Source organism: Hemitrygon akajei, chromosome 8, assembly GCF_048418815.1.
Source record: "Hemitrygon akajei chromosome 8, sHemAka1.3, whole genome shotgun sequence".
In the NCBI taxonomy this organism is placed as follows: Eukaryota; Metazoa; Chordata; class Chondrichthyes; order Myliobatiformes; family Dasyatidae; genus Hemitrygon; species Hemitrygon akajei.
Window position 1 is genome coordinate 177,279,631 of NC_133131.1, and position 15,724 is coordinate 177,295,354.

Below are 15,724 nucleotides of genomic sequence, written 5' to 3' on the forward strand. Positions count from 1 at the left end.
GGAGGTGCAGGAGCCTGGAGACACGTACTCAATGACTCAGGAACAGCTTCCACCCCTCCACCACCAGATTTCTGAACGGGCATTAAGACCCAACATGCTGTTGCCACATCACAACGAACTTCACAGCGTATGCTGGTGATATTAAACCTGACTCTGATACGTAACTCCCTTCTCTATTTTCTAAATGAGGAGCGAATTATGAAATCATCTTGCAAAGGGACTTGGGACTCCCTAAAGGTTAAATTGCAGGTTGCGTCAGTGGCAAGGTTGGCATTCATTTCCAGAGAACTAGAATATAAAAGCAAAGATGTATTGTTGAAGTCTTATAAGGTGTTGGTCAGGCCACATTTTGAGATTGTGAGCAGTTTTAAGACCATAAAATACAGGAGCAGAATTAGGCCATTTGGCCCATCAACTCTGCTCTGCCATTTCATCATGGCTGATCTATTTACCCCTCAGCCCCAATCTCCTGCCTTCTTCCCGTATCCCTCCATGTCCTGACCAATCAAGAATCTATCAACCTCTGCCTTAAATATGCATAAAGACCTGGCCTCCACAGCTGCCCGTGGCAACGAATTCCACAGATTCACCACTCTCTGGCTGAAGAAATTCCTCCTCATCTCCATTCTAAACAGACACCCCTCTGTTCTGAGGCTGTGTCCTCTGGTTTTAGACTCTCCCCCATAGGAAACATCTTCTCCACATCCACTCTATCTGTGTCCTCTGGTCCTAGACTCTCCCCCATAGGAAACACCTTCTCCACATCCACTCTATCTGTGTCCTCTGGTCCTAGACTCTCCCCCATAGGAAACACCTTCTCCACATCCATGCTATCTGTGTCCTCTGGTCCTAGACTCTCCCCCATAGGAAACACCTTCTCCACATCCATGCTATCTGTGTCCTCTGGTCCTAGACTCTCCCCCATAGGAAACACCTTCTCCACATCCACTCTATCTGTGTCCTCTGGTCCTAGACTCTCCCCCATAGGAAACAGCTTCTCCACATCCATGCTATCTGTGTCCTCTGGTCCTAGACTCTCCCCCATAGGAAACACCTTCTCCACATCCATGCTATCTGTGTCCTCTGGTCCTAGACTCTCCCCCATAGGAAACACCTTCTCCACATCCATGCTATCTGTGTCCTCTGGTCCTAGACTCTCCCCCATAGGAAACACCTTCTCCACATCCATGCTATCTGTGTCCTCTGGTCCTAGACTCTCCCCCATAGGAAACACCTTCTCCACATCCATGCTATCTGTGTCCTCTGGTCCTAGACTCTCCCCCATAGGAAACACCTTCTCCACATCCACTCTATCTGTGTCCTCTGGTCCTAGACTCTCCCCCATAGGAAACATCTTCTCCACATCCACTCTATCTGTGTCCTCTGGTCCTAGACTCTCCCCCATAGGAAACATCTTCTCCACATCCACTCTATCTGTGTCCTCTGGTCCTAGACTCTCCCCCATAGGAAACACCTTCTCCACATCCATGCTATCTGTGTCCTCTGGTCCTAGACTCTCCCCCATAGGAAACACCTTCTCCACATCCATGCTATCTGTGTCCTCTGGTCCTAGACTCTCCCCCATAGGAAACACCTTCTCCACATCCACTCTATCTGTGTCCTCTGGTCCTAGACTCTCCCCCATAGGAAACACCTTCTCCACATCCATGCTATCTGTGTCCTCTGGTCCTAGACTCTCCCCCATAGGAAACACCTTCTCCACATCCATGCTATCTGTGTCCTCTGGTCCTAGACTCTCCCCCATAGGAAACACCTTCTCCACATCCACTCTATCTGTGTCCTCTGGTCCTAGACTCTCCCCCATAGGAAACACCTTCTCCACATCCACTCTATCTGTGTCCTCTGGTCCTAGACTCTCCCCCATAGGAAACACCTTCTCCACATCCATGCTATCTGTGTCCTCTGGTCCTAGACTCTCCCCCATAGGAAACATCTTCTCCACATCCATGCTATCTGTGTCCTCTGGTCCTAGACTCTCCCCCATAGGAAACATCTTCTCCACATCCATGCTATCTGTGTCCTCTGGTCCTAGACTCTCCCCCATAGGAAACACCTTCTCCACATCCATGCTATCTGTGTCCTCTGGTCCTAGACTCTCCCCCATAGGAAACACCTTCTCCACATCCACTCTATCTGTGTCCTCTGGTCCTAGACTCTCCCCCATAGGAAACACCTTCTCCACATCCACTCTATCTGTGTCCTCTGGTCCTAGACTCTCCCCCATAGGAAACACCTTCTCCACATCCATGCTATCTGTGTCCTCTGGTCCTAGACTCTCCCCCATAGGAAACATCTTCTCCACATCCATGCTATCTGTGTCCTCTGGTCCTAGACTCTCCCCCATAGGAAACATCTTCTCCACATCCATGCTATCTGTGTCCTCTGGTCCTAGACTCTCCCCCATAGGAAACACCTTCTCCACATCCATGCTATCTGTGTCCTCTGGTCCTAGACTCTCCCCCATAGGAAACACCTTCTCCACATCCACTCTATCTGTGTCCTCTGGTCCTAGACTCTCCCCCATAGGAAACACCTTCTCCACATCCATGCTATCTGTGTCCTCTGGTCCTAGACTCTCCCCCATAGGAAACACCTTCTCCACATCCATGCTCTCTGTGTCCTCTGGTCCTAGACTCTCCCCCATAGGAAACACCTTCTCCACATCCATGCTATCTGTGTCCTCTGGTCCTAGACTCTCCCCCATAGGAAACACCTTCTCCACATCCACTCTATCTGTGTCCTCTGGTCCTAGACTCTCCCCCATAGGAAACACCTTCTCCACATCCACTCTATCTGTGTCCTCTGGTCCTAGACTCTCCCCCATAGGAAACACCTTCTCCACATCCACTCTATCTGTGTCCTCTGGTCCTAGACTCTCCCCCATAGGAAACACCTTCTCCACATCCACTCTATCTGTGTCCTCTGGTCCTAGACTCTCCCCCATAGGAAACACCTTCTTCACATCCGTGCTATCGAGGCCTTTCACCATTCGGCGGGTTTCGATTACATCTTCACTTATTCTTCTGAATTCCAGTGAACAGAGGCCCAGAGCCATCAAACACTCTAGATGTGACAAGCTTTTCATTCCCAGAATCATTTTCGTAAACCTCCATTGAACCCTCTCCAACGTCAGTGCATCCTTTCATAGGTCAGGGGCCCAAAATACTCTTCTGAGGCATCAATAGTGCCTTATAAAGCCTCAAAATTACGTCCTTGCTTTTATATTCTAGTCCTCTCAAAATAAATGCCAACATCGTATTTGCCTTCCTCACCACCGACTCAACCTGCAAATTAAGTTTTGGGGAATCCCACACAAGGACTCTGAATTTTCGCTCCATTTAGAGAATAGCCTATGCTTTTATTTCTTCTACAGTGCATGGCCATACACTTCCCAACACTATATTCCTTGCCCAGTCTCCTCATCTGTCTAAGTCCTTCTGCAGCCTCTCTTCTTCCTCAAAACTACCTGCCCCTCCACTCATATTGGACCCCTTATGTGTTCGCATTGGGCAGGGTCCAGAGGAGGTTCATGAGAATGATTCTGGGAATGAAAGGGTTAACGTATGAGGAGTGTTTTATGGTTCTGAGGCTGTATTCATTGGAGTTTTTAAGAATGAGGGGTGATTTCATTAAAACTTGCTGAATATTGAAAGTCCTGGATAGAGTGGATGTGGAGAGGATGTTTCCCATCGTGGGAGTGTCTAGGACCAGAGGGCACAGAAGGTGGTCCCTTTAGAACAGAGATGAGGAGGAATTTCTTTAGCAGAGGGTGGTGAATCTGTGGAATTCATTGCCACAGACAGCTGTGGAAGCCAAGTCATTGGGTTGATGGGTTCTTCATTGATAATGTGGTTTGGGGTTCAGGGTTACAAAGACAAGATGGGAGAATGACCAGTGGACCAAAAACTGGATTTGAATAGCACAGAGAAAACATACAAATTGCACCGGAATTCAGCTCTAAAGACTTAATTGAAACCCATCGAATGGTGAAAGGCCTCGATAGCGTGGATGTGGGGAAGATGTTTCCTATGGCGGAGGGTCTAAACTAAGCCTGGCAAAACATTTCTACTGACAGGGGAAGGGGCAAAGGCGGGTTACTGGCACCTTAAAACCAGTCACTCTGGGCAGATGGGGCTCGTCAGCTGTGGTTGGCAGCTCAGCTGGGAGAAGGAAAACTCTGATCTCAAACCTCTGCTGCCTTGTGGATATATCCACTCACGGGGAAACCTGAGGAAAGACCCGGAGCTGACTGGCAACTCCTGCGACGCCACTGGTACCGAACTGTATCGGTCTCTGCCGTTCATCAGCTGCGTGGACAGGGGGAGCCTGCTCAGCCTGCTCCGTATCGTGCTGCTCTGGTTTGGGTATCCAGACAGCTAGGACCCAACATCCAACGTCAACCCCGAACTATGCAGTCAAGGTGGGTGCCCGGAATGTGGTGGTAGAGCCTAGTACATTCAGGACTTTTAAGAGATGTTTAGCTAGGCACATGACGGTGAGGAAAGTGGGATACGGAAGAGATTTGTTTAGTCAGTCAATTGATTACTAACTTAATTGGTTGGCACAACATTGTGGGCTGAAGGGCCTGTTCCTGTGCTGAACTGGTCTATGCTCTCTGTTCTATACATGTAAACCTTCCCTATACCTAATGTTCAAATGTTAAATACAAGAGATTCTGCAGACACTGGAAATTTTACTCAGGATCAGGATCAGAATCAGGTTTAATAGCATTGGCACATCATGGGCTCTGTGTCCTTGTGGCAGCAGTACAATGCAATACATAACAGAGAAAATGTGAATTACAGTTAGTATATATCTATTAAATAGGTAGTGCAAAAATAGAAAGAAAAAGTACTGAGGTAGTGTTCATGGGTTCAATGTCCATTCAGATATCTGATGGCAGAGGGGAAGAAGCTGTTCCTGAATTAGTAACTGTGTGTCTTCAGGCTTCTGTACCTCCTTCCTGATAGTAGCAATGAGAACAAGGTGATGGGGGTCCTTAACGATGGACGCTGCCTTTTTGAGGCATTGCTCCTTGGAAGATGTCCTGAGTACCACAGAAGCTGCTGTCCAAGATGCAGCTAAGTTCACAAGTCTCCGCAGTTTATTTCAATCCTGTGCAGTAGCTTCCCCATCCAGACGGTGACGTTTCCCCACACCAGACGGTGACGCTTCCCCACACCAGACGGTGACGTTTCCCCATCCAGACGGTGACGCTTCCCCATCCAGACGGTGACGTTTCCCCACACCAGACGGTGACGTTTCCCAATCCAGACGGTGACGCTTCCCCACACCAGACGGTGACGTTTCCCCACACCAGACGGTGATGCTTCCCCATCCAGACGGTGATGCTTCCCCATCCAGACGGTGACGTTTCCCCACACCAGACGGCGACGCTTCCCCACACCAGACGGCGACGCTTCCCCATCCAGACGGTGACGCTTCCCCACACCAGACGGTGACGTTTCCCCACACCAGACGGTGCTTCCCCACACCAGACGGTGACGTTCCCCATCCAGACGGTGATGTTTCCCCATCCAGACGGTGACGTTTCCCCATCCAGACTGTGACGTTTCCCCATCCAGACGGTGACGTTTCCCCACACCAGACGGTGACGTTTCCCCACACCAGACGGTGATGTTTCCCCACACCAGACGGTGACGCTTCCCCATCCAGACGGTGACGCTTCCCCACACCAGACGGTAACGTTTCCCCACACCAGACGGTGATGCTTCCCCACACCAGACGGTGACGTTTCCCCATCCAGATGGTGATGTTCCCCATCCAGACGGTGACGTTTCCCCATCCAGACGGTGACGTTTCCCCACACCAGACGGTGATGTTTCCCCACACCAGACGGTGATGTTTCCCCACACCAGACGGTGATGTTTCCCCACACCAGACGGTGACGTTTCCCTATCCAGACGGTGACGTTTCCCCATCCAGACGGTGACGTTTCCCCATCCAGACGGTGACGTTTCCCCACACCAGACGGTGACGTTTCATCATCCAGACGGTGACGCTTCCCCATCCAGACGGTGATGCTTCCCCATCCAGACGGTGATGCTTCCCCACGCCAGACGGCGACGTTTCCCCACACCAGACGGTGACGTTTCCCCCATCCAGACGGTGATGTTTCCCCACACCAGACGGTGATACTTCCCCACACCAGACGGTGATGCTTCCTCACACCAGACGGTGATGTTTCCCCACACCAGACGGTGATGCTTCCCCATCCAGACGGTGATGTTTCCTCACACCAGACGGTGATGTTTCCCCATCCAGACGGTGATGCTTCCCCATCCAGACGGTGATGTTTCCCCATCCAGACGGTGATGTTTCCCCACACCAGACGGCGATGCTTCCCAATCCAGACGGCGATGCTTCCCTACACCAGACGGTGACGTTTCCCCACACCAGACGGTGATGCTTCCCCACACCAGACGGTGACGTTTCCCCATCCAGACGGTGATGCTTCCCTACACCAGACGGCGATGCTTCCCTACACCAGACGGCGATGCTTCCCCATCCAGACGGGTTTCCCTACACCAGACGGCGATGTTTTCCTACACCAGACGGTGACGTTTCCCCACACCAGACGGTGACGCTTCCCCACACCAGACGGTGACGCTTCCCCATCCAGACGGTGACGCTTCCCCACACCAGACGGTGACGCTTCCCCATCCAGACGGTGATGTTTCCCCACACCAGACGGTGATGCTTCCCCATCCAGACGGTGACGTTCCCCATCCAGACGGTGATGTTTCCCTACACCAGACGGTGATGTTTTCCTACACCAGACGGCGATGTTTTCCTACACCAGACGGTGATGTTTCCCTACACCAGACGGCGATGTTTTCCTACACCAGACGGCGATGTTTCCCTACACCAGACGGTGATGTTTCCCTACACCAGACGGTGATGTTTCCCTACACCAGACGGTGATGATTCCCTACACCAGACGGTGATGTTTCCCTACACCAGACGGTGATGTTTCCCTACACCAGACGGTGATGTTTCCCTACACCAGACGGCGATGTTTCCCTACACCAGACGGTGATGTTTCCCTACACCAGACGGTGATGTTTCCCTACACCAGACGGTGATGATTCCCTACACCAGACGGTGATGTTTCCCTACACCAGACGGTGATGTTTCCCTACACCAGACGGTGATGTTTCCTCACACCAGACGGTGATGTTTCCCTACACCAGACGGCGATGTTTCCCTACACCAGACGGCGATGTTTTCCTACACCAGACGGCGATGTTTCCCTACACCAGACGGTGATGTTTCCCTACACCAGACGGTGATGTTTCCTCACACCAGACGGTGATGTTTCCCCATCCAGACGGTGATGCTTCCCCATCCAGACGGTGATGCTTCCCCATCCAGACGGTGATGTTTCCCTACACCAGACGGTGATGTTTCCCTACACCAGACGGCGATGCTTCCCCACACCAGACGGTGATGTTTCCCCATCCAGACGGTGATGTTTCCTCACACCAGACGGTGATGCAGACAGTTAAAATGTTCTCCATGGTACATCTGTAGAAATTTGCAAATGTCGTTGGTGACATTCCAAATCTCTTCAAACTCCTAAAGAAATACAGCCACCATCATGCCTGCTTTGTAGCTGCATCGATATACTGGGACCAGGTGAGATCTTTAGAGATCTTGACACCCAGGAACTTGAAATTGCTCACTCTCTCCACTTCTGATCCCTCTATGAGAATTGGTTCGTGTTCCCTCGTCTTACCCTTCCGGAAGTCATAGTCAGTTTTTTGGTCTCACTGATGTTGAGTGCAAGGCTGCGACACCTCTCAACGTGGTGGTACATCTCGCTCCTGTACGCCCTCTCGTCACCATGTGAGACTCTGCCAACAATGGTTGTATCGTTTATAGATGGGATAGAGAGAGCAGAGCAGTGGGTTAAGCACACACCACTGAGGTGCACCAGTGTTGATTGTCAGTGAGGTGGAGATGCTATTTCCAATCCAATCAGATTGTGGTCTTCCAGTGAGGAAGTGAAGGACGTGACTGCAGACGGAGGGACAGAGACCCAGGTTCCGGAGGGTTCTCAATCAGAACTCTGAAGCAACATTCCCAACATCCATTTATTTACATCATTTTATTGAGCTACAGCACAGAATTGGCCTTTGAGCAGCCCAGCGGCCGCAGAGCCTAATCACAGGACAATTTACAACGACCACGTCTTTGGACTGTGGGTGAAACCTGGAGTACCCAGAGGAAAGCCACACGTTCCACGGAGAGGACGTACAAATGACATTGGAATCCAACTCCAAATTCTGACACCCCGAGCTGTAATGGTGTCGTGCTAACCACAACACCACCGTAGCACTGGAGGAAGTCAGCGGTCAGGCAACGTCAATGGAGGGGAGTCAGCGTTTCAAACCAAGGCCCTTCATCAGGACTGGGAAGGAATGGTGGGAAGCCAGAATAAGGTGAGGGACCGGGTGAGGGGAAGGAGTTCACACCGGCAGGAGTTTTGTGAGACCAGGTGAGGGGCAAGGTGGGTGTGAGAGGGGAAGGGGTACACGCTGGCAGGTGATAGGTGAGACCAGGTGAGGGGCAAGGTGGGTGGGAGAGGGGAAAGGGTACACGCTGGCAGGTGATAGGTGAGACCAGGTGAGGGGCAAGGTGGGTGGGAGAGGGGAAGGGGTACACGCTGGCAGGTGATAGGTGAGACCAGGTGAGGGGCAAGGTGGGGGGGAGAGGGGAAGGGGTACAGGCTGGCAGGTGATAGGTGAGACCAGGTGAGGGGCAAGGTGGGGGGGAGAGGGGAAGGGGTACACGCTGGCAGGTGATAGGTGAGACCAGGTGAGGGGCAAGGTGGGGGGGAGAGGGGAAGGGGTACACACTGGCAGGTGATAGGTGAGACCAGGTGAGGGGCAAGGTGGGTGGGAGAGGGGAAAGGGTTCACGCTGGCAGGTGATAGGTGAGACCAGGTGAGGGGCAAGGTGGGTGGGAGAGGGGAAGGGGTACACGCTGGCAGGTGATAGGTGAGACCAGGTGAGGGGCAAGGTGGGTGGGAGAGGGGAAGGGGTACACGCTGGCAGGTGATAGGTGAGACCAGGTGAGGGGCAAGGTGGGGGGGAGAGGGGAAGGGGTACACGCTGGCAGGTGATAGGTGAGACCAGGTGAGGGGCAAGGTGGGGGGGAGAGGGGAAGGGGTACACGCTGGCAGGTGATAGGTGAGACCAGGTGAGGGGCAAGGTGAGGGGGAGAGGGGAAGGGGTACACGCTGGCAGGTGATAGGTGAGACCAGGTGAGGGGCAAGGTGGGTGGGAGAGGGGAAAGGGTTCACGCTGGCAGGTGATAGGTGAGACCAGGTGAGGGGCAAGGTGGGTGGGAGAGGGGAAGGGGTACACGCTGGCAGGTGATAGGTGAGACCAGGTGAGGGGCAAGGTGGGTGGGAGAGGGGAAGGGGTACACGCTGGCAGGTGATAGGTGAGACCAGGTGAGGGGCAAGGTGGGTGGGAGAGGGGAAGGGGTACACGCTGGCAGGTGATAGGTGAGACCAGGTGGGTGGGAGAGGGGAACGGGTACACGCTGGCAGGTGATAGGTGAGACCAGGTGAGGGGCAAGGTGGGTGGGAGAGGGGAACGGGTACACGCTGGCAGGTGATAGGTGAGACCAGGTGAGGGGCAAGGTGGGTGGGAGAGGGGAAGGGGTACAAGCTGGCAGGTGATAGGTGAGACCAGGTGAGGGGCAAGGTGGGTGGGAGAGGGGAAGAGGTACACGCTGGCAGGTGATAGGTGAGACCAGGTGAGGGGCAAGGTGGGTGGGAGAGGGGAAGAGGTACACGCTGGCAGGTGATAGGTGAGACCAGGTGAGGGTGAGTTGGTGAAGTGCAGGAGGAGAGTGTATTGTCCCAGTTACCTGCTGCTGGTAGTACTCCACACCCTTCTGATAACATCGCACCGAGCAGCAGAGGTCCCCCAGCTCCTCACACAGATGCAGGCGGCTGACGTAGTGGTCTTCCGGCATGGCCAAGAGCTCCCTCTGCAGTTGCTCACCTTTCAGTGCTGGGGAGGGACAGTAACCGTAAACACTCAGGGAAACCCCACCCTCCCTAACAGCTAACACCTCTCCACCAACCATCACTAACTGCACCTGGTATTCCCACAGCCGCTGCACTTGGACCATAGTCCATCACAACCCTCGCAAGTGGACCTTACCCCTTCATAGCCCTCACACGTGGACCTTACCCCTTCATAGCCCTCACACGTGGACCTTACCCCTTCACAACCCTCACACGTGGATCTTACCCCTTCACAACCCTCACACGTGGACCTTACCCCTTCACAACCCTCACACGTGGATCTTACCCCTTCACAACCCTCACACGTGGATCTTACCCCTTCACAACCCTCACACGTGGATCTTACCCCTTCACAACCCTCACACGTGGACCTTACCCCTTCACAACCCTCACACGTGGATCTTACCCCTTCACAACCCTCACACGTGGATCTTACCCCTTCACAACCCTCACACGTGGACCTTACCCCTTCATAGCCCTCACACGTGGACCTTACCCCTTCATAGCCCTCACACGTGGACCTTACCCCTTCATAGCCCTCACACGTGGACCTTACCCCTTCATAGCCCTCACACGTGGACCTTACCCCTTCATAGCCCTCACACGTGGACCTTACCCCTTCATAGCCCTCACACGTGGACCTTACCCCTTCACAACCCTCACACGTGGACCTTACCCCTTCACAGCCCTCACACGTGGACCGTAGTCCTTCATAGCCCTCACACGTGGACCTTACCCCTTCATAGCCCTCACACGTGGATCTTACCCCTTCATAGCCCTCACACGTGGATCTTACCCCTTCATAGCCCTCACACGTGGATCTTACCCCTTCACAACCCTCACACGTGGATCTTACCCCTTCATAGCCCTCACACGTGGACCTTACCCCTTCATAGCCCTCACACGTGGATCTTACCCCTTCATAGCCCTCACACGTGGATCTTACCCCTTCACAACCCTCACACGTGGATCTTACCCCTTCATAGCCCTCACACGTGGATCTTACCCCTTCATAGCCCTCACACGTGGACCTTACCCCTTCATAGCCCTCACACGTGGACCTTACCCCTTCACAACCCTCACACGTGGACCTTACCCCTTCATAGCCCTCACACGTGGACCTTACCCCTTCATAGCCCTCACACGTGGATCTTACCCCTTCATAGCCCTCACACGTGGACCTTACCCCTTCATAGCCCTCACACGTGGACCTTACCCCTTCATAGCCCTCACACGTGGATCTTACCCCTTCATAGCCCTCACACGTGGATCTTACCCCTTCATAGCCCTCACACGTGGATCTTACCCCTTCATAGCCCTCACACGTGGACCTTACCCCTTCATAGCCCTCACACGTGGACCTTACCCCTTCACAACCCTCACACGTGGACCTTACCCCTTCATAGCCCTCACACGTGGACCTTACCCCTTCATAGCCCTCACACGTGGATCTTACCCCTTCATAGCCCTCACACGTGGACCTTACCCCTTCATAGCCCTCACACGTGGACCTTACCCCTTCATAGCCCTCACACGTGGACCTTACCCCTTCATAGCCCTCACACGTGGACCTTACCCCTTCATAGCCCTCACACGTGGACCTTACCCCTTCATAGCCCTCACACGTGGACCTTACCCCTTCATAGCCCTCACACGTGGACCTTACCCCTTCATAGCCCTCACACGTGGACCTTACCCCTTCATAGCCCTCACACGTGGACCTTACCCCTTCATAGCCCTCACACGTGGACCTTACCCCTTCATAGCCCTCACACGTGGACCTTACCCCTTCATAGCCCTCACACGTGGACCTTACCCCTTCATAGCCCTCACACGTGGACCTTACCCCTTCATAGCCCTCACACGTGGACCTTACCCCTTCATAGCCCTCACACGTGGACCTTACCCCTTCATAGCCCTCACACGTGGACCTTACCCCTTCATAGCCCTCACACGTGGATCTTACCCCTTCATAGCCCTCACACGTGGATCTTACCCCATCATAGCCCTCACACGTGGACTGTACCCCTTCATAGCCCTCACACGTGGACCTTACCCCTTCACAGCCCTCACACGTGGATCTTACCCCTTCATAGCCCTCACACGTGGACCTTACCCCTTCATAGCCCTCACACGTGGATCTTACCCCTTCATAGCCCTCACACGTGGATCTTACCCCATCATAGCCCTCACACGTGGACCTTACCCCTTCATAGCCCTCACACGTGGATCTTACCCCATCATAGCCCTCACACGTGGACCTTACCCCTTCATAGCCCTCACACGTGGACTGTACCCCTTCATAGCCCTCACACGTGGACCTTACCCCTTCATAGCCCTCACACGTGGACCTTACCCCTTCATAGCTCTCACACGTGGATCTTACCCCTTCATAGCTCTCACACGTGGATCTTACCCCTTCATAGCCCTCACACGTGGACCTTACCCCTTCATAGCCCTCACACGTGGACCTTACCCCTTCATAGCCCTCACACGTGGACCTTACCCCTTCATAGCCCTCACACGTGGACCTTACCCCTTCATAGCCCTCACACGTGGACCTTACCCCTTCACAACCCTCACACGTGGACCTTACCCCTTCATAGCCCTCACACGTGGACCTTACCCCTTCATAGCCCTCACACGTGGACCTTACCCCTTCATAGCCCTCACACGTGGACCTTACCCCTTCATAGCCCTCACACGTGGATCTTACCCCATCATAGCTCTCACACATGGACCTTACCCCTTCATAGCCCTCACACGTGGACCTTACCCCTTCATAGCCCTCACACGTGGACCTTACCCCTTCACAACCCTCACACGTGGACCTTACCCCTTCATAGCCCTCACACGTGGACCTTACCCCTTCATAGCCCTCACACGTGGATCTTACCCCATCATAGCTCTCACACATGGACCTTACCCCTTCATAGCCCTCACACGTGGACCTTACCCCTTCATAGCCCTCACACGTGGACCTTACCCCTTCACAACCCTCACACGTGGACCTTACCCCTTCATAGCCCTCACACGTGGACCTTACCCCTTCATAGCCCTCACACGTGGACCTTACCCCTTCATAGCCCTCACACGTGGATCTTACCCCATCATAGCTCTCACACATGGACCTTACCCCTTCATAGCCCTCACACGTGGACCTTACCCCTTCATAGCCCTCACACGTGGACCTTACCCCTTCATAGCTCTCACACGTGGATCTTACCCCTTCATAGCTCTCACACGTGGATCTTACCCCTTCATAGCCCTCACACGTGGACCTTACCCCTTCATAGCCCTCACACGTGGACCTTACCCCTTCATAGCCCTCACACGTGGACCTTACCCCTTCATAGCCCTCACACGTGGACCTTACCCCTTCATAGCCCTCACACATGGACCTTACCCCTTCACAACCCTCACACGTGGACCTTACCCCTTCATAGCCCTCACACGTGGACCTTACCCCTTCATAGCCCTCACACGTGGACCTTACCCCTTCATAGCCCTCACACGTGGACCTTACCCCTTCATAGCCCTCACACGTGGACCTTACCCCTTCATAGCCCTCACACGTGGACCGTAGCCCTCACACGTGGACCTTACCCCTTCATAGCCCTCACACGTGGACCTTACCCCTTCATAGCCCTCACACGTGGACCTTACCCCTTCATAGCCCTCACACGTGGACCTTACCCCTTCATAGCCCTCACACGTGGACCTTACCCCTTCACAACCCTCACACGTGGACCTTACCCCTTCATAGCCCTCACACGTGGACCTTACCCCTTCATAGCCCTCACACGTGGACCTTACCCCTTCATAGCCCTCACACGTGGACCTTACCCCTTCATAGCCCTCACACGTGGACCGTAGCCCTCACACGTGGACCTTACCCCTTCATAGCCCTCACACGTGGACCTTACCCCTTCATAGCCCTCACACGTGGACCTTACCCCTTCATAGCCCTCACACGTGGACCTTACCCCTTCATAGCCCTCACACATGGACCTTACCCCTTCATAGCCCTCACACGTGGACCTTACCCCTTCATAGCCCTCACACGTGGACCGTAGCCCTCACACGTGGACCTTACCCCTTCATAGCCCTCACATGTGGATCTTACCCCTTCACAACCCTCACACGTGGACCTTACCCCTTCACAACCCTCACACGTGGACCTTACCCCTTCATAGCCCTCACACGTGGACCTTACCCCTTCATAGCCCTCACACTTGGACCATAACTTTTCAAATGGACCATAGCCACGCATGGTCCTTGCACATCAACAATAGCCCTTCATAACCCTCACATGGACTACAGCCCTTGCGCGTGGACCATAGCCCATCATAGTCTTTGCACACAGACCACAGCCCTCATTACTATTTATCTAAAATCTATTTATTTAAGGAATAGTCAGGAGCTATAGGCAGGTAGTCACAGTGGGGTCTGGGGAGACAGATAAGTGGGTAACAGTCAGGAGAGGGAAGGGCAAGAGTCAGGTACTAGAGAGTACCCCTGTGGTTGTACCCCTTGACAATAAGTACTCCTGTTGAGTACTGTTGGGGGGGGGGGGGGGACAGCCTACCTGGGAGAGGCAACAGTGGCCGTGCCTCTGCCACAGAGTCTGGCCCTGTGGCTCAGAAGGGTAGGGAAAGGAAGAGGAAGGCAGTAGTGATAGGGGACTCTATAGACAGGGGGTCAGACAGGTGATTCTGTGGATGCAGGAAAGAAACTCGGACGGTAGTTTGCCTCCCTGGTTCCAAGGTCCGGGATGTTTCTGATCACGTCCACGATATCCTGAAGTGGGAAGGGAGAACAGCCAGAGGTCGTGGTACATATTGGTACCAATGACATGGGTAGGAAAAGGGAAGAGGTCCTGAAAATAGACTACAGGGAAGTTGTTGAGAAGCAGGACCTCAAAGGTAGTAATCTCCGGATTACTGCCTGTGTCATGTGACAGTGAGAATATGAATAGAATGAGCTGGAGGATAAATGTGTGGCTAAGGAATTGGAGCAGGGGGCAGGGATTCAGATTTCTGGATCATTAGGACCTCTTTTGGGGCAGGTGTGACCTGTACAAAAGGACGGATTGCTTTTGCTAAGGCTATAGGAGAGAGTTTAAATGAGAATTGCTGGGGGGTGGGAACCGAACTGAAGAGATGGAGGAAGGGCTGTTGGCTTACAAATAGAGAAAGCTTGGAGACAGTGCGAGAGGGAGGATAGGGAGATGATAGAGAAGGGACACGCTCCGACCGATGGTTTGAAATGTGTCTATTTTAATGCAAGAAGCATCATGAACAGAGTGGATGAGCAGAGAGTGTGGATCAGTACGTGGAGATATGATGTTGTGGCCATTACAGAGACTTGGATGGCTCAGGGACAGGAATAGTTACTTCAAGTACTGGGTTTTAGATGTTTCAGAAAGGACAGGGAGGGAGGCAAAAGAGATGGGGGTGTGGCACTGTTGATCAGAGATAGTGTCATGGCTGCAGAAAAGGAGGAAGACATGGAGGGGTCGTCTACAGAGTCTCTGTGGGTGGAAGTTAGAAACAGGAAGGATCAATAACTCTACTGGGTGTTTTTTATAGACCACCCAATAGTAACAGGGACATCGAGGAGCAGATAGGGAGACAG

The 15,724-nt window shown here is 53.3% G+C and overlaps 1 protein-coding gene across 2 annotated transcripts in view; it reads right to left on the reverse strand.

Annotated features, from left to right (window-relative positions):
• LOC140732479 (tonsoku-like protein) overlaps window positions 1–15,724 on the reverse strand; it is a 288,594-nt gene that overhangs the window by 242,015 nt on the left and 30,855 nt on the right. For both annotated transcript variants that reach the window (XM_073055190.1, XM_073055192.1), the window contains exon 3: window positions 9,925–10,070. In XM_073055190.1, the coding sequence (XP_072911291.1) occupies window positions 9,925–10,070 (146 nt within the window). The remainder of the gene's footprint in view (window positions 1–9,924; window positions 10,071–15,724) is intronic.